Source organism: Martes martes (assembly GCF_963455335.1).
Source record: "Martes martes genome assembly, chromosome: 2".
NCBI lineage: Eukaryota > Metazoa > Chordata > Mammalia > Carnivora > Mustelidae > Martes > Martes martes.
In genome coordinates this window covers 84,050,559-84,071,427 of record NC_137889.1, presented here as the reverse complement: position 1 = coordinate 84,071,427, position 20,869 = coordinate 84,050,559, and the positions used below count along the sequence as shown (strand labels likewise).

The 20,869-nt window shown below is 33.2% G+C and overlaps 1 protein-coding gene across 1 annotated transcript in view; it reads left to right on the top strand.

The window, feature by feature from the left end:
• RBM46 (RNA binding motif protein 46) overlaps nt 1-18,424 on the top strand; it is a gene marked incomplete at its 5' end in the record, with an annotated part of 37,478 nt that extends 19,054 nt beyond the window's left edge. The window contains one exon of the mRNA XM_080797010.1: nt 17,475-18,424. Coding sequence (XP_080653136.1) covers nt 17,475-17,674 — 200 coding nt within the window. The 3' untranslated portion in view covers nt 17,675-18,424. The remainder of the gene's footprint in view (nt 1-17,474) is intronic.
• Nucleotides 18,425-20,869: the final 2,445 nt, after the last annotated feature.

Sequence of the window (20,869 nt, the reverse complement as noted above, 5' to 3'; positions counted from 1 at the left end):
TGACTTTTTGACATGCCTTTTCTTTTCCCTAGCTTTTCCCTTGTGTCTGGATTATTGAATAATCCCTTACTGAATAATCATTATGTTGTATACCTGAAACTAAAAAAAAAAAAAAAATTCTTTTGAAATAGTTTCACTGAATAAATTTATTAACAGTCAATACTTTTTAAAAGGAATAACAAATGACAAAGCTAACAAATGACAAAGCACCAGTAGTAACCTTGTGTTTGACATGTACTTGAGATTTTGCTCATGGTTTTTACTTTTCCTTTGAGGGTTATCATCATCTCTTCTGTACATTAATGGGAATGTAATTGTCTTAGACTGATAATATAAATCCCAGCATTTTTCCTCTTAAACTTTACTAAAGATTAACAAATAATTAATTGTAAAACTCCAGGCGGTATGTGAAGGCCTTATGGAGGGACAACTGGTTCCGTATTTAATAGTAATTTCAATTAGATTCTTTACTGAAAATCACCATTATAGTTTCTAAATTGCTCTGAATCATTTTTACTTTATTTTGCTAACTGTATTATGAGTTTTATTTTTTAATCATAATGATGAGTTTCTCATTTATGGATATCACTATGGTAGCTGTTGTAATTCCCCTTTTTTTTTTAACTTAGTAAGTTATTACATTACATACAGACAGAAAAGTCCACAAATCATAACTGTAAGCTTTGTGAATTACTGCAGAGGGACCATATCTGTTTAACTACCAGTGAAAACATAAAACATCAACTGAACCTCAGAAAGTTCCTTTGTTTGTACCCCGACACACATATTACCTTCTCTCTTCCCAAACCATTCTTCTGACTTCTGTGTTTTTGGTTTTTATACAGCATTTTATATACTTTTGTCTGGCTTCTTTTAACGTAATGTTTATGAATAAAGATTGGTCCATGTTGTTGCATGTGGCAGTATGGTTCATTCACTCTCATTGATAGTAATACTCCATCAGAATGTTAGAATGTATTTGCTGTTTCTATTGTTGATAGAAATTTGAGGTGCTTTCAGTTTGTGCTGTTCGAATAATGATGCTGTGAAGATTCTTGCATGCATTCCCGTTGAATACCTAGGAGTAAAAGTGGGTCATATTTTTAAAACTTGAGTAAATAATGCCAGTTTTTCAAAATGATTATATAAATTTACACTTCATAAGCAGCATGTGGGTTTTGGTTATTCCAAATTCCTGCCAACACTTGGGTATTATTAACCTTTGAAAATTTGGAACATTCTGGTTAGTATATATTGCTGTCTCCTTGAGATTGTAATTTTTATATCAGTGTTTACTAATGATATCAAACTTCTTTTAAAGGGATTATGGGGCATTAAGACATCCTCTTGATGAAATGTCTTGTTCTAAGTTTCTTGTCTCATTATTGTAGTGGGTTGCTTGTTTTTTTTTATTACTTAAGATACAAGCCCCTTGTTGGGTATATTTTCTACAAATACCTTTTTCTGTGTGGCTTACCTTTCTACTCTTATTCATGGTACACTTTGAAAAACAGAGAAGTTCTTAATTTTGGTATGGTTTAATTTATCAGTTTTTTAAAGTTAATCCTGGTTGTGTCCTGCTTAAGAAATCTTTGCTTACCTCAAAGTCATGAAATAATTCTAGAAATTGAGAATTTTTTTTTCTTTTAAATTTAGTGAGGGTTTGAAGTACATGTTCATTTTATTTTACCCTCAGTATGTATAATCATTTACATAGAACTATTTATTGAAAAGACTACCCTTTCCTCATGACTCTGAAGTGCCACCTTCAGCATAGACCAAGTATGTATGTGTATGTACACACATGCACACCTATGTGCACATACCTGCCTTATTCTGGGTTCATTATTCCATTGATCTAATTTAATTTACCACATTGTCTTAATTACATAACTTTGAAAAGTCTTAATTTGATAGAGAACATCTTTACGTGTTTTTTTCTTGATTATCTTGGCTCTTCTCAGCCCTTATGTTTCCATATGAATTTTACAATTAGATTGTTAATTTATACCAAAAAGAAGTCCTATTGGGACTTTGATTAAAATTGAATTGAATTTGCAGATCAATTTGCAAAGAAATGACATTTTATACTATTGGAACTTCTGATCCATGAGTATTATAGATCTCTCCATTTAAGCTTTAATTTTTCCAAACATTCAGTAGTCTGCTATATAAATTTCTCCTACATCTTTTATTAGATTTATTTGTAGGTATTTAATGTTGCTCAGTGGTAATGTAAAAGGTGCCTTTTAATTTTGATTTCTGATTGCTTATATAATTATAATTATTTTTTATGTTTTGAATAAAATGATCTATCTGATTCTAATGGTTTGATCTTCCATTATTTTAAATTTTCTACCTACACAGTCATGTCAGCTGCGAATAATGAGCTTTTTCCTTCTTTTCTATCCTTATACTTTTCTTTTTTCTCTTGCCTTGTTGTACTGGCTAGAACTGCTTGTCCAGCATTGAATACAAATGATGATAGAAGGCATCCTTTTTTTTTTTTTTTAAATTTTTTATTTTTTTTCAGCGTAACAGTATTCGTTGTTTTTTCACCACACCCAGTGCTCCATGCAATCCGTGCCCTCCCTAATACCCACCACCTGGTTCCCCCAACCTCCCACCCCCCGCCCCTTCAAAACCCTCAGGTTGTTTTTCAGAGTCCATAGTCTCTCATGGTTCACCTCCCCTTCCAATTTCCCTCAACTCCCTTCTTGTGGAGCATAACAAATAATATGGAGGACAAGGGTAGATGGAGAGGAGAAGGGAGAAGGCATCCTTTTAAACTTTCACTATTTCTCCATTAAGGTATGATGTTTGTCGTAGCTTTTATTATAGAAGCACTTTGTCACATTAAGGGCATTTTCTTCTATTCCTAGTTTGCTAAGAGTTTTTTTTATCAAGAATGACTTGGGTGATGAATTTTATCAAATGCTTTTTTGTATATAGTTAGATAATTATATCATTTTTGTTTTTTATTCTTTTAATGTGGTGATTTGCATTGGTGTTTTCAGTGTGACATCAGTCCTGTATTTCTGTAATAGATACAATTTGGTCATCATGCATTATCCTTTTTGTGTATTGCTAAATTTGGTTTTTGGTATTTTCTTTTTTTTAAATTTAATTTTATTTTTCCAGTGTTCCAAGATTCATTGTTTATGGACCACACCCATTGCTCCTTGCAGTACGTACCCTTCTTAATACCTACCATCAGGCTCACCCATCCTCCCACCTCCCTCCCCTCCAAAACCCTCAATTTGTTTCTCAGAGTCCACAGTCTCTCATGGTTCATCTCCCCATCCCGATTTCCCCCAGCTCACTTCTCCTCTCCGTCTTCCAGTGCCCTTTGTGTTACTATTCCTTATGCTCCACAAGTAAGTGAAACTATATGATAATTGACTCTCTCTGCTTGACTTATTTCACTCAGCATAATCTCTTCCAGACCCATCCATGTTGATACAAAAGTTGGGTATTCATCCTTTCTGATGAAGGTGTAATATTCCATTGTATATATGAAACATATCTTCTTTATCCATTCATCTGTTGAATGGCATCTTGGCTTTTTCCACAGTTCGGCAATTGTAGCCATTGCTACTATGAACATTGGGGTACATATGGCCCATCTCTTCACTACGTTTGTATCTTTGGGGTAAATACCCAGTAGTGCAATTGCAGGGTCATAGGGTAGCTCTATTTTTTTTTTTTTTAAGATTTTATTTATTTATTTGACAGATATCCCAAGTAGGCAGAGAGGCAGGCAGAGAGAGAGGGAGAGGGAAGCAGGCTCCCCACCGAGCAGAGAGCCAGATGCGGGGCTCGATCCCAGGACCCTGGGATCATGACCTGAGCCGAAGGCAGAGGCTTCAACCCACTGAGCCACCCAGGCGCCCCAGGGTAGCTCTATTTTTAATTTCTTAAGGAATCTCCACACTATTTTCCAAAGTGGCTGCATCAACTTGCATTCCCACCAACAGTGGAGGGTTCCCCTTTCTCCACATCCTCTCCAACACGTGTTGTTTACTGTCTTGTTAATTTTGGCCATTCTAACTGGTGTTAGGTTGGTATCTCAATGTGGGTTTGATTTTAATTTCCCTGATGGCTAGTGATGATGAACACTTTTTCTTGTGTCTGTTAGCCATTTGTATATCTTCTTTGGAGAAGTGTCTGTTTGTGTCTTCTGCCCATTTTTCGATGTGATTATCTGTTTTTTGGATGTTGAGTTTGAGGAGTTCTTTATAGGTCTTGAATGTCAGCCCTTTATCTGTAGTGTCATTTGTGAATTATCTTCTCCCATTTTGTGGGTTGCCTCTTTGTTTTGTTGACTGTTTCCTTTGTTGTGCAGAAGCTTTTTATCTTGACGAAGTCCCAAAAGTTCATTTTCCCTTTTGTTTCCTTTGCCTTTGGATACATGTCTTGAAAGAAGTTGCTTTCTAGTTACTGCCTATGTTCTCCTCTAGGATTCTGATGGATTCCTGCCTCACGTTGACGTCTTTTATCCATTTTGAGTTTATCTTTGTGTATGGTGCAAGAGAATGATTGAGATTCATTTTTCTATACATAGCTGTCCAATTTTCCCAGCACTGTTTATTGAAGAGACTTTTGATATTTTCTTTTGGATTTTTATACCTGTGATCATTAGTGAGATTAGCCCACGCCTTTCTTCCTAAAAGCAGGAAGTTTTTTCTCTTTGTTCTGTGGAAAAGTTTGTATATAATTGGTATGATATATTTTTTGAATATGTGAAATATCATCTAGGAAGCCATCCTAGTTTAGAGTTTTCAGCCTTTTTTTTTACTGTAATATATACATATTCAGGCTACAAATTTCCCTCCTAAAGTATGGTGATAGCTGTGACACGTTTTGCTGTATTTTATTTTTATTTTTATTATGTATTTATTTATTTTTATTTGTTACGTTAGTCACCATACAGTACCTCATTAGTTTTTGATGCAGTGTTCCATGATTCATAGTTTGCGTATAACACCCAGTGCTCCATGCAATCTGTGCCCTCCTTAATGCCCACCAGCAGGCTCACCCATCCCCCACCCACCTCCCTTCTAAAACTTTCTATTTGTTTCCTGGAGTCCATAGTCTCTCATGGTTCATCTCCCACTCTGATTTCTCCCCCTTCACTTTCCCCTTCTCCTAATGTCCTCCAAGTTATTCCATATGTTCCACAAATAAGTGAAACCATATGGTAATTGACTTTCTCTGTTTGACTTATTTCACTTAGCATTATCTCCTCCAGTCCCATCCAAGTTGATGCAAAAGTTGGGTATTCATCCTTTCTGATGGCTGAGTAACATTCCATTGTGTATATGGGTCAAATCTTTATCCATTTATCTGTTCATTTCAAAATGTTTTGATTTCTTGAGCAAACACACAAATTTTTATAGTTACCTATATATATTTTTTGCTATGATCAGAAAGTATGATTTTAGTCATTTTGTTTTTTTGATAACCAATTAATGTAAATATTCCATGCCTGCTTAAAACGAAGTGTTTGCAGTTGTTAATTGCCTTGTATTTACGAGGGTCACTGTGACAAAGTACCACAATCTGGGTGACTTAAGCAACAGAAATTTATTCGCCCACGTTCTGAAGGCTAAAAGCCGGAAATCGAGGTGTTGGCAGGGCCATGTTCCCGTTCAGGCCATCAGGAGAGAATTTCCTTGCCTATTTTAACTTCTGTTGTCGGCAGTCCTCGAGTTGTTGGGTTATAGATGCATAATTCTAGTCACTGCCTCTATTGTAATATTGTCTTCTCCCTGTGTGTCTGTGTCTTCACAAGGCAATCTCCTTTCTGTTTTCTCTGCTCCTGGAAGGATACCAATCATATTAGATTAAGGCTCTATCATACTCTGCTGTGACCTCAGTTTAACTAATTACATTTGCAATGGCTCGGTTTCTGAATAAGGTCACATTCAGAGGCGTGAGTAGTTGGACTTCAGCATATCTTTTTGAGGCATACAATTCAGTTAGGGCAAGTTTGTTAATCATATCTAAATTTATGTTTCATGATTTTTTTTGTCTGCTCATTCTTTTATTGAGAGAGGGTTATAAAAACCACCCACTGTGATTATAGGTCTATTTTTATTCCTCCTTTGGTTCTTTCAGTTTTTATATTTTATATTTTGAGGTTATATATTAGGTGTGTAGAAATCTAGAATTTGTTATATTTCTCTGGTAAGTGTACCTTTTATCATTATACTGTCATTCTAGCTCTATCATGCTTTCCTGCTTTAAGCTGTACTGTACTTTTCTAATGTTAACTTAAACTTACTTATAACCTGTCTTTTGGTTAGTTTGCATATTATATATCTTTCCATTGTGTAACTTCTACTTTTCCTGTATCTTAGCCATAAGATGAGAGCAGTATATAGTTAGGATCTGTTGTTGTTCTTGTTGATGTTTTTGTTGAAAGTCTGTTCTTTGAGTGTTTGGTTAACTTGCACTTAATGTTCTTATTGATTTGCTTAGAATCTTTCATCTTGCCATTTGCTTTCTATTCTTTGTTCTGTTGCCCTGTTCTCTTTTTCTTACCTTCTTTAGATAGATGATTACTTTGCCCTTTTCTCTTCTTTCAGCTGTATTAGCTGTAGAGTCTTTACTGTTCTTGTAGTGATTACCCTGTTGATTCCAACTTGGATTCTTAACCTATTAAAGTCTAATATTAATGCTTTTATCACATTTCCAGACAGTGCAAGAACCTTTATACACTTTAACTTATTTCTTCTTCCAATTTCTACAGTGTCATGGTATTACCATATGTTTTATCTTTTTTTTTTTTTTTTAACAAGTAGTCTCCACACCCAGCATAGAGCCCAATGTGAGGCTCGAACTCATGACCCTGAGATTGAGACCTGAGCAGAGATCAAGAGTCAGAGGCGCCCTGGTATTTCCAAATGTTTTAAACTTGTATATTTTAGCCCCCACATACCTAATTATAATAGTTTTTTCTAAATATACATTTGTATTCATTTACATTTACATTTTTAGCATTTTCTTTATTCTTCATTTCCTATTTTATATCTCCAAGTTTCCTCTATGGTTGTTCCTTTATATTCTGCCCAAAGAACACTCATTTGTATTTTCTTTACTTCAGTTTTGCTTACCTGAATATGTCTTTGATTCACCCACCTTTTGAAAGGATATATATACATATACATGTGTGTATATATATACATGCATATATATATATACACATATATATATATATAAAATAACTGCTGATCTTATATATAAGATCAGCAGTTATTTTCCTCTAGCCCTTTGAAGTTATAATTCCACTTACTGTTTTCTGGTTTCCACTGTTTCTGTTGAGAAGTCAGCTGTAATTTACTTATTGTTCCTTTGAACATAAACTCTCCTCACCCCTGCGGGGAGTTTTAATATTTTCTCATTATCTGTGATTTTTGAAAGTGTCACTGTGATGTGCTTACGTACTGTTTTCTTGGTTTTTATCTTAATTGAGACTTTTCACCACGTCTAAAATCTGTGGATCAATGTTATTCACTTGTTGCAGAAAGTTCTAAGTTACTTTGTTTTCAAATACTGGTTTGGTGTCATTTTTTCCCCTCCTTTTTATATGGTACTCCAGTTACACCTATGTTAGACCTCTTTACTGTATCCCATTGATCTATTATGTTCTTTCTGTGTTTTGCACTTGTTTGTATGTTTTGTCTGTGTATTTGCCTCAGACCTTTTGTTTGGTTCATTAATTTTTTTTTTAAATATGTGTCTAACATGCTGATAAAACCATTTATTTGGATTTATTTCTCAGTTCCAGGATTTCATTTGACTTATGATTTAAATTTTTCCTTCAAAACTTTTAGTCTTTTATTTCCTTGAATATATTAGGCATAGTTATGTTAATATCCAGTTCTGAAAACTTTATCTAAATTCCCTGTAGATCAGTTACTGTTGAATATTTTTTCTGTTGGTTTTAGGTCACATTGTTTTATCTTTCTTTGACTGACTATTTTTGATTGAATGTCACATATTGTCTATGAAAAATATAGGGATAGTTTGAAAGCTATCATGATCTTATGGTTATTTAGGGAAGATTTATATTGCTTCAGAAAGATGACCAAGGGACTGGCAATCCCAGATTGCCTTATTAATCCAGGCAGGGATCAGGAAAAGTTGAAGTTGAGTTTACTCTCTCTTAAAGTTGGTCTTCTCTTAAAAAGTTCAGTTTTTATTCAGGTTCCCAGCTATCACTAGCTCCACAGCTCTAATTTTGTCCTTTTATCCTCAGAAATTTGTTTGTCTCTTGTTATCTTCCATTGGCTATCAGATCCCTCTTCAGAGTTGACCAGTCCTTCTAGGGGAAAACACATCTCCAAAAGGTGTGCAAACTATGTTGGGTTTCCTTCTTATCCAAGATCACAGTCCTGTAATTCTTCACTGTCTTCCTTGGTCCTTCTGAGTGCCTTTTTTTTTTTTTTTTTAAGATTTCATTTATCAGATAGAGATCACAAGTAGGCAGACAGGCAGGCAGAGAGGGAGAGAGGAAGGGAAGCAGGCTCGCTGCCGAGCAGAGAGCCCGATGCGGGGCTCGATCCCAGGACCCTGAGATCATGACCTGAGCTGAAGGCAGAGGCTTTAACCCACTGAGCCACCCAGGCGCCCCCTCAGTGCTTTTTGATAAATCCTTTTGCTTTTTAATAATTACCTGCATTTTTTAACTCTTACCAGGAGGGTTGATGGAAGTTACCTAATTTCATCATGTAAATAATAAAATATTGTGACTATTTTTTCCTACTGAGTTATAATCTTTAAGATGGCTATTTTAAAAATCTGTAGTTCTATGTGGATCATCAAACATTTTCATTTGTTCATATTTTTTTTTTTGCATAATATCTTAGCATATGGTTGGATGTACATCCTGACCAGAAAGCTTTAAGGGATATAAAGAGATAACCACTAAAATGTATGGATATCCAAAGTTGTACTATATATGGTTATATTAGGTTTCAAGTAGATAAAGTTTAGCTGTTAATAAGAAAAACTTTTTTTAAGCTTAGTATTATTTTGGCCATCTATCTCTTTTTATGACAGAAAGAAAAGATATTGATATTTTTCAAATTCCTTTCGATTCTTTGGGCTATCTTCTTATCAGAAATTGGGCAATCTTAATTGTTTTTAAAGTCCTTTATTTTATTAGTACTTCTTGGAAAAACCAACTAATAAGGACTTGATTGGTATAGAGAGACTTTTTTTGATTATGTGTTAGCTCATACTTTTCATTTATATATCAGAATACTGTTTTCTTTGTTCATCTTTGCAGAGATTCAGAAATGATAATTATTTGTCGCTTGTTTGTTTGTTCTTTAAGTTTATTTTCCTATTTACTGATTGAGTTTTTAACTAAAGTTATCAAGGATTCCATGCACTTCCAAGATTAGGGATAACATCAATCTAAAGACTCAATTCTTTTCTGTCTTCACTGCTTACAGACAGGGAACACAATCTCTTCAGCCTGGACCTATGTAGAAGAATTTGGAGAAAATAAACAGGTAAGAAAAAGTCTTTTAGGAATATTAAGTGATATATTTAGTTTTCAGAAAGCCAGTTATAAATTATTCTTATGGTTATAAGAAGAAAATTTAAAATTGTCTAAAGAAGCTTGTGAAATATTTGGTTATAATAGCTTTATTAATTATAGATTTGTTAAGAAAAGTTTTAAAAAGTTAACTGGTTTCCATATTTCAGGTTCTTCTCAAAGCTTATAACATACTAGTGTATGTTTTGAACGACTACATATGGTAAACAGTATTTTAATGTAGATGTTGTCAGAGTGAGTGTATTATATGTAGATTTTCAGCATTTCTCAAGTTTATCTGAAAAATTTTTATCTATTTTTTTTGAACTAATAAAGCTACAGTTATTGTTGATGCAATTTAGAATAAAAGTTATTTACTAGGATTCACGCTCTAGTTTTTCCAACATGGTGCTGAAAGGATAGATTTTAGTAGGATGTTAAAGGTAGTTTATAGTTTAAGTAAAGGTTGCTCTCATTCAGCTTCCTTTTCACATGTTGAGGCAAAAAGAATGTTTTGGTTCCCTGGGTAGAATCCATGTACTAGTTCTGTGTTCTTAAGTAAGTTAACTTTCATCTTTCTGTGTCTCAATTTCCTTGTTGAAGAGGAAAATAATAGTATTTGTTTTGTGAGGCATTTATAAGGTTTAAGTAGTGCTGATGTTGTATAGGTAGCTTTGGCACTTAGTAAGTACTCAATAATTATTAACTCATTAATAGAACTCATACATTAGATACAAGGAAATGTATTTATTATGCTTGAGGCATATGACTTTATTTTTGTATATCTTAATCTTAACATAAAAATTCAAATATGGATGCTATTTGCAGAAATACCTTTTACAAGATTCTGTAGTTCAAATTTTGAATTATGAGGACTAATTTTACTGATAGAAATGAGACTTGAAAAGAGTTGCCATCTTTCCTAAGGCTTTTATTCTCTCTTCACTTTTGCCCAGATAGATTTTCTAGTGAGCTGTAATTTTTGAGCCATACTGAAGCCTAGATAAACTGTAGCACTCAGATAATAATTTTCTCTTATAGGTTGCTTTTCTATTAATCTCTTCAAAATGGTTTAGAAACTATGGTTTAGAAAAGGAATTTGACATAATCTATTAAACAAAGGTAGCAGACTGGAAACTCTAGGTGTGGTTTGTTTGGTCTCTTTGGTTTTTTGAAAGGAAAGCAACTAGATTTAATTTCAGTACAAATAGCTAGACACCTGTTTTACATTTGGTCCTTTTTGAGTTCTTTTTTCATTTGTTTGTTACAGCTGAGCCTCTGAGGGCATTTGAATTTGTAATCACTGTGTTTAACATAGTTCAAGAATATTTGTTTTGTTTTTAATGTTTGCCATTACATACTAGCCCTGTTAAAATTTCTTCCCAAAGTGATTTGCAAAGTTTGTTCAGTTAAGTAACTATTTCTAAGATCAAACAAGTTTGGGGAAAGCTGTGTACTACATACTGCCTTAGGAAAAATCATAATGCTTGTTAGTGTATTAAAAATCACTGAAGTACCAACCTGTGTAAGTGTTAAATCCAGTTTTACTAAAATTTTTTCAGTATTTTATTTGGCTTAGGGATTCTTGTTTTGAGTACTTCAATTGTACAGGGATATACGTTGGGAAACACTAAAACTAACTCAAAGAAACACTTAGGTTTTGTTTATAACCTTATCAAAGTATAATTGAAATATAATAAAGTGCACATTTAAAGGGTACACTTTGGTCAGTTTTGATTTATGTATACATCTGTGAAACAGTATCACAGTCAGGAAAACATTTTTGCCACTCCTACAGTAACCTGTTCCTTTGTCTTCTTTTCCAGGCAACCACTGATCTGATTGCTGTTACTATAGATTAGTTTGCTTTTTCTAGAATTTCAAACCTTTGTTTTTTGAAAGCTTAAATAACAATCTTTAGGTAATTTAGGATGAAATAGTAATTTCTTAAAAATAAGAGTACAGGTATCTGACAATTATGTTTATAAAAATTGATATATACTGTCAAAGTTTCACAGCAAGAATTTGAACAAATCACTCAAAAGTATATAGAAAATAAATTGTAAATTTAAAAAACAATTAAAAACAAAAGCAGATGATTTTTTTCCCCAAAACTGAACCTGAAAAACAGAGAACTAACCAACTAGAACTTTGTAAGAAAGGAGTTAGAGATAATAACTTTCATTCTTATACAGCCACCATTATTAGGATTGTCATACCGAAAGCCTCCTAAAAATCATCTTAAAACAGAAAAACTTACCTAAGCTATTACATGAGCCTAGTCTTAGAAAAAACATTGGTCATTTCATGTCTACTTCTTGCTCTTTTCTGTCAGTTGCCTATAGCAAAAATTAAGTAAAGGGTAAAAATTGTTTTGGTCAATATTTAATTGTAATAGGGAAAGTAAACTAGATAAAAATGCCAGTAAATTTGATAATAACTAAAGTGTTCTAGCCAAAAATATTACTTAAAAATTCTAGTTAATAATTTTTAAATATGTCATAAGTTATGTTATTTAATAAGTAGTAATTTTGAAAATTTCCTCATCTGTTTTACAGTTAGTTCTTGATAATTCTTTCCTAGGATGGAAAGGACAAAATAAATGATGAATGTCATTTACACTGTAATAGAAATTTCTTAAATCTCTCTTTGAATCCAGCCATGTTTTGTGTTCTGCATATATACAGTGCTGTGTTAACATGTTAACTTGTTAACAGGCAGGTGAAGTTTAGTGAAAGAAAGTTACTGAGTTGTTTCAGTTGTGGCCTCTTTGAATTTTAGAAATTGAAATTACTAAAATAAAATTTTAGTAAATATTCTATAGAAATCTAAAGAAGTACTTAAAGTATGTATTAAAGGTATGGGATATGTATTAAGGGTATGGGAAATGTGTTTCATAGATCAAAATACCGGTTGCTTCATTCTCATACACTGCTTTTAGGAGGGTAAAACAGTATAGCTGTCTTAGAAAACAGTATAGTTGCCTCTAAAGTTAAACATAAAATTACCTTATGACCCAGCATGTTGATTTCTAGTTATTTACTCCAGAGAATTGAAAGCATATGTCCACATGAAATTTTGTACACATTATTCCTTAGCAGAATTATTCATAATAGCCAAGATAGAAACAACCTAAATATCCATTGACTGATGAGTAGATAAACAAAATGTGGTGTATTCATGCAAGGGATCCAAAGAGGAATGAAGTTCTGATATATACTACAACATGGGTGAACCTTGGAAACAAATGCTAAGGAGCTAGTTAAAAAAGACAATATAAACTGTATGATTCCATTTTTATTAAAAATCTAGAATAGGCAAATCAATAGAAACAGAAAAATTAGTCGTTGCTGGAGCTGGGGGAGAGGAAAGAAAGGAGTGACTACTAAAAGGTACAGAGTTTCTGTTTAGGGTGATGAAAATATTCTGGGTAGTGTTTCTGGTTACGCAACTTTGTGAATCTACTAAAAACCACTGAATTGTACACTTAAAAAAGGTACATAAAAAAGGGAGTGGATTTGAAGGTAGAACTTAAATAGTTAAGGAGAAGAAGAAAAATAGTTAACAAGTAGAACAATTACGAGAAATGTACTTACTAATGGAAAGTTAAAGAGTATGGTCAGAAACAAACCAGAAGAAAAGGATAGCCAAAATTAAGTGTAGGAAGACACTTCGACCAAACTCAGGGTAAGGTCTCCATTAAGGGTTTCCTCCCTCTTTTATATGAAGCAGAGAAGCAGTTCGAGAATCCATGGTGTTTGGTCAAGATGTGTAAGAGAATTAGAAACAAATGAGACAAATGGAGTAAAGCAGCAGTGTACCTCCATTGCTTAAATTTTCACTGAGAAGCATCTTGGTGGTGGTTTATCTCTTGTGTTGGTCAGAGAAAGGTAGTAGACTGAATTAACACAAAAGTGGGGCTGACAAAAAGGTGGTGGAAGTGCTGCCAGTCTCTGCACTTGCTCCCAGGTCAGTGGCACAGCAGTTAATGCCTGTTCACTTTCCTGTTCAGTCTAGCCACAGCTTCCAAAGGGTTGGGAATTGGGGGTCCTTTTAGCCATTACTGCTTGATTAGAATTGGCACTTAAGGTTAAGCCTGTTTGCAGTATAGATCAAAGTTACTCTATGGAAGTGTATTCTTTCCAGATATAAATATGAAATTGTAGGCAATTTGCTCAAAATGCTATCTTTAATCATTACATTAGAGCAAAGTCTAATTTATTTATTTACTTTTGCAAAGGGCCTTTTCTTCAAATGAGATTCTTAGATAACATTTAGCATATAAAACGGGAATGCAGAGCTGCATGGTTTGAATGGGAAATGTGGGGGTGGGTGGGTGCAAGCAGCAGCCAGTTAGCTGAGAGCACTGTCTACTCTATTTCTGCCCTCTGTCTAACAACCTCTTATTAGACAACCTCTAACAACCACTTTCCCCAGCCCAGTTTTGAGAAGATTTACAGAGTGAAAAAGCTGGTCAAGTAGAAATAATACTTTCCTAGGAATTAGGAGACCTAATTTTTAACTCGTTTTTCTTCATTTAACTGTGGGAGTAGCCAACAATCACTTAATCAACCATCTTTGGTCTGTGTCATTCTTCAGTGAAAGGTGGTTGGAATTAGAGACTTCTGAGGACCAACCTATCCCTGGTTTATGATTTTGAATTAGAGAATTTGATTAGTTAAAAATTTTTATTAATATAAACAATAAAAAGTCAAACCAATAACAATAGATCAAAAAGCTTGAATACATACTTTACTAAAGAACATGTTCAAATGGGCAACTAAACACATAATTAGTTATGAGGGATTAGTCATGAGGGAAGTCCAAATTAAAACCAAAATGAGATTCCATTTCACATACTGGGATAGTTATGATTCAAAACACTGGCAATACTAAATGTTGGTGAGGATGTAGAACAGAGCTCTTGTATTTTACTGGTATGGATGTAAAATGGTCACATTGGAGAACTGCTGAGCAGTATCTTTCTGCCCAGTGACCCAGCAGTTCCACTCCTAGTTATTTGCCCAAAAGGAATGAAAACATATCCACAAAAAGACTCGTATGAGAATATTCATAACAGCTTTATTCATAATAGTTGAAATTTAGAAACAAATATTTATCTGTCAGCAGGTAAATGGATAAAAAATGTTATAGTGTATACATATAACAGAATACTGCTGAACAATAAAAAGGAGTAAAGTGACATACACAGCATAGTGAATCTTAGAAATTATATTGAGAGAAAGAAGCTAGGCTTGATTTCTTTAAAAATACATTTTGTATGAAGAACAGACAAATCTAAGCTATAGTGAGAAATCAGAAAGTGGTTGCCTCCCGCAGAAGGGCTATTAACTAGAAAAGAACACAAGGAACTTCTGGATTGATGGATATGTTTTATATCTTGTTTTAGGTGTTGGTTGCATAGGTTTATAGAGTTATCAGAACTCACTGAAATGGGCACATAGGATATATGCATTTCACTGTATATAAATTGTACCACAATTTAGAAAGTATTAAGACAGTTGAATAATTCTTAGTGTAAAACTTAAATTTTGAAATTGGCTCTAACATTCCCTTAAGAAGGGAAAAGGGGAGGACAGATCCAAGTCTGAGACAGAAACAGTGGGATTGAAGAGCTAAGAATATTCATTGGGAAGAAAAAACAGGGGTGGGCAAGTAAGTATATGCTAGGAATTCTGACTGACCTAATTTATTTCATAAAAATCAGTGATGCTTCCTGATTTTCTTTTTCTGTGATATATATTGTATGTTAGATCTAAGGAAAATATGATTCATCTAGGTTTATGTCAGTAGTTACTATCTTAAGTTTGATATGTATTGTATTTTCTGATTACCCAGATTTTTTCTGAATATATTTAGATTCTTGTAATAAAATTTACTTTTGAAATGTTTGTAAAATCTTATGAACATTGAAGCTTTTCATTTCCTAATTTTCATAGTATTCGGGGGAAATTTTTTTCTCTTGATTTATCCTGTATGAATGAGGTCAAATTTTGTATTTCAATTTAGTTTCCTTAGAAATGTGAGAGGACAACAGTTGATTAGTGTATTTTTAAATTAAAGGTTTACAGTAGGAGACTATATAAAATGCCCATTTTCAGACCTAAGTACTAAGCCAGTAGCCAGTTGTCTGGCTATTTTCTTTGTGAAATAATTCTCTGAAGATGTCTCTCTTATCTACATTTCAATGAACAGTCTGCATTAACTGTTGCATGGGTGTAAACCCAAAGTGAAAGTGATTTCTCTGAAAACTACATTTTCCCCACCTACAGAAGTATAACTAGTTAAAGATCTGCTCTTCTAAATCGAATTGTCTATGGCCACATTGTTAAAAATTGAAAGAACTAGTTGTATCATAGATGCCTGTCTAATAAGTAATTGACTATATTTGTGTAATATTCTTTAGGGGGAGAGAATTAGAAATTCTTTTAAACAATTAATTTGAATTATGGAAGCACTAAGATTTTTATTAATACTAAATACCATTCCCTTTAGGCACAGTGGCTCCTTAGAAAAACAATTCTGTGATACCTACTTACCCTGCTTTGGATATTAGAAAAGCAAATGGTATCAAAGTAATTTCTTATCCAACTTCAAAATACTGAAAATATTTTGAACTGGATATTTTAAATGTATTTGTCTTCTTGGAACAGACTACTTTTATTGATTTTATGGTACCACTAATAAAAATAAAAAGATTATAAAATTAATCAAGTTAGAGTTTTATAGTGTTAGAAATTAAACTTATATTTAACTGATTTTTATTTTTTCCATTTTTTTTTCTTAACTAGGTCCTTACTGATGTTGCTTGAGCTTATTCTCCTGCAGTTGATCACATTCCTGTTGGCTAAATATTAAGTCCCATGACAACATTAAGTTAATGCTTGTATGTTTTAGGCCTCATCTATAAGACCAGGAAAATATAGAAAAAACTTGATTTGTGCATTAGATTACCTAATTCCTTTTTTTTCATTCCTAGAAACACCATAACTTTTATAAATAGTCATTTTATAGTCATTGTTAGGCCCTTGGCTTATTCTACCCTAAAGAACATAGTTGAGTTTTTGGAAAGTACAGGATTTACAAATTTGGTCTTTAATATTCATACACGCATATAAACATAACAATGAAGCAGGAAATTATTGGCATATAAGATGAATGTTTATTGTGGAATAGTAATACTTCAAATATAACTGGTTTTTAAAAAATAATTTGGTTTTAATTTTTGGATTTTTCTATACTATAAGTTGATAATGGTTTCTTGAAGTCTATTTTATAAACATGATTCATTTTACTGTTTTATGGTACAAGTAGGAACGCTAATGTTAAATTGGCATATTGAGTTATACAGAAGTTTATATTAGTATTTAAATAATGAAATATTGGACAGTTAGTTTACACCAAATGTTTTTGCAGTCCAGGGGAGAATGTTTTTGCTGGCTTGATGCCAAATACAGTTTCAAAAAAAATAAGCAAATATGAATTCGCTGGTTTTTAATCTTTTCTTCATGGACTACCCCTTAGCATAAGAACCAAATTTAAAAGGAGCTGCATTGTAGAACAAGGGAAATCAGAGGTTCTCTTTTTTCTGTGATCAAACCCACAAAACAATGAATAGATACGCAAGTAAAAGATATCCAAGAATGCATTCTAGTAAGATCTCTGAAGTTTTGTGTCAGTGAAAGAAACTTGTGTCAGTGAAAGAAACTTCTAGTAATAAACCATTAGAATTTGCAATGCTCTGAATGTTGAAACAGTCTTTACCAGCAAAATAGTATTAGCAGGATTTTGAATGTTAGAACATTATGTTAAACTGTGATTATAGTTTTAATGCTTTGTCTCTTTGACTTAAATTTGTATCCATAAAGATGTGCAGCATAATTGTTCATGTATTTATTTGCAGACTACAATTTTCGTCGCAGCTCAATAAATAGTCTTTCCCCTGTTAGTGCTACTTTCTCTTCTGGGACTCCCAGCGTGCTTCCTTATACTTCAAGGCCTTATTCTTATCCAAGCTATCCCTTGTCACCAACAATATCACTTGCTAATGGCAGCCATGTTGGACAGCGACTGTATATCTCCAATCAGGCCTCATTCTTCTGAAGAAGATATTGTAAACATGAGTATGAAAGTTTCTTTGTAAAGCATGCAAATTAAAATACTGTTTTATTTTAGAATCGGGTTTGCACATTTGGTTTTAAAGTGATAAATATATATTTATTTCAACATAGTAAACATCAACCATAATTCAGAATAACCTACAATTGCAGAACTTGTAAAAATGCTAAGTTTAAAAAGTTATTCAGTGGTTTCTCTTGATAAAGGTATAGCAAACTACTCTTTTTAAACTTTTGGGATTTTAAATACTTCTGATTCCTGAGTGGGCATTAGAACCCAATAGTTTATGTTAAATTTTTGCATAATAACTTTGCCAAATAGGATTTCACAAATATTTAAGCACTTGCAGACAATGGTTACACTAGATTTGATTACCAAGGATCACTATCTGTATTAGAGATTGTAACAGTTATATAACCATAAGCAGCTAACTATTATGTAGAAAGAAATGAAGGGCAAAAATTAAGATACAAATTTTATGCAGTACTAAAGGAAAAGCAGTCTACCATTGTGGTCCTTGAAAATAACTATAAATATTTTAGTTAACTACCTGTTATAGAAATAAATTTTATTTTTGCTGTTAATGTATTTCAGGTTTTTATAGTTATACTTCTTTTGTGTTTTTGATATTCACTGTATAGTTGACTAATAAGTGTTATGGTTTTTTAATGTTGAAATCATGTGTTGTTTAATTTTTGTACGTGAATTCAAATTCTTTGACATTAAATATGTGATGCTTCTAATATGTATGTGTTTTATTTTTGTTTATTAGTATACACAAAAATACTAGCTCTCACAATCATCTTGACCTTTTCATGGGCTAAGTGACTTCATGGGACCAAAGCAAAGGATATTGCAGACAAAAAAAAGCATTAGTTTTGTGAAACATAGTAACCAAAATCCTTTTCAGGAGCCAATAGAAATATTTTATTGGTGAAGCCAGTGAAGTTTTCTTCTTTTACTTATGAATACTTAGTGAATCCTGTCATTTTGGATGTTTAATGGTTTGGTGTAATGTACATTTATAATGAATTTTCTAATGATGGTTTACATAATTGATAATCAGGGACAAAAATTTTTCCAGCCTTAGATACCAGACTTTAACTTTGTTGATTAACTCATTATGTAGGAGCACAGGACATGGGATTGGCATACATAGAATATGAAATGGTTGCAAATATTTCTTCTAGCTTAAGTTTCTAGCAGAAGTTAAATGGAGAGTAAATTACAGTGACCCTTGAACAACTGGGTGGATTCCCTTATACAAGGATTTTTTTTATACCGTACAGTACTGTAATACATTTCCTTATGCTTTTCTTAATAATGTGTTCTTTTCCCTAGCTTTAGTGTAAGAATACAGTATATAATACATATAACATACAAAATATGTGTTAATAGAATGTTTATGTCACTGGTAAGGTTTCAGATCAACAGACTCTTGAGTAGTTAAGTTTTGGGGGAGTCTAAGGTTAAATGTGGATTTTTGCTTACACAGGGAGTGAGATGGGGCAGTTGGTGCCCCCTACCCCCGTGTTTGTTGTTCAAGGGTCAACTGTAGTCTCACTTTTTTTCACCCTCCATGGAATGCTCATTCCATATAACCATACGCAGTATTTAACTTTTCCAGGTTACTGCCTTAGATTTTCTAACTTAAATGAGCATAGATATTATACTAAACCAAAATTAATTTTTTTTCCTGACATAGATTGTATAGCTTTTGCAGTTTAAATACCATGACTTACAGGTTCATATGGCTCTTTTGGCAAACACATAGAGTGTTTATTTAGTCAGCTACTGTGCTAATAACCTGGGGATATGGAGGTGACTCTGTTTCCAAACTAAAAGAAAACATATTAATATAGTTTTTCATAGGAGTGTTTTTAATGGCCCCAATAATCACAGTTACAAGTTCCCAAGCATTTTCATTAAACAAACAAACCACAGTGTATTTGGAGATCCACATTAATATGATGGAAAATATGTAAGCATTGGTTTTCATGTTAGATTACCACTTCTGCCAGGTAACAGTTCTTTGAACTTGGAGACAGTTTTTTGATATATCTGGGCCACACTTTAACATTTGTAAAATGGTGATACACACCTTCTAATGTTAAAAACACCTGTCAAGTAGAAGGCACTCAAATGGTAGCTGGTATTATTTGGATATAATTACATAAATCATATACTATTTGTACAAGTCTTTCATCTCCTCTCCCTTCAGGCAGAAATCTAGACATCAGTACATTCATGTCAAACACTGTCCGTTTATATATTATAAATGAGCAATTAATTTTGTTGATGCACATGAAATTTCATTTGGTTTGTGAACATAGATGCTAATTACTTGTTGCTTTAATTCTTATAGGCTGTATAAAGCCTTTGATTCAAATAAGGGCTTCCTTAGTTAGTTCATCACAAATTATTATAGATAAAAGCCTCTTAGCTATTTGATATAGCTCATGGGTCAGGGAAACAATTCTTAAGACAGTCCTTTATCAGATTCTCTGTGCAACTTTGTACAAGGGACCATGGCTGAGATGTGGAGTAGTCCTATTATGTAGCGATGATCTATTTTGCATAAAATCCCTTCTAAACAGATCAGAAGACTATGCAGAAAGCTTAACCTTATTTCTCTAGTTTAAATCTCTTACAGTGTTACAGTGGGAAAGAGTTCTCTAACTATGACTTAACATCTTGTAGCCATTATAGAAAAGGTTGTTAAGTCCAATTTAAAAAGAACATGCATGGCAAGAAAGTACCATATGTCAAAGGTCAAAGATGAACTTGAACAGGAATCGCAAGTTATTTTTACAAAAGGCTATATTCTAAAATTTTAAAGTATCAATAAAAGACCATCCACTCAAGGGGCACCTAGGTGGCTCAGTTGGTTAAGCATCTGACTTGATTTCTGCTCAGGTCATGAGCTCAAGGTTGTGGGGTCTAGCCCCCATGTTGGGCTGCGCGCTCAGAGTCTGCTTGTCCCTCTCTCCACTCGTGCTCTCTACTCCTCAAAATTCTTTAAAAGAAATACCATCCACTCAAGAGAAAAAATGGATAAAACAGGCAGATAACAGATGGCCCTTAAATGTGTAAAAAGATGCTTTATCTCAGAAGTGCAAACTAAAAGTTCAGATTTGAAGAAATTCAAAGGTTTGATAAAGTTTTGCTAAGATTTTAAAG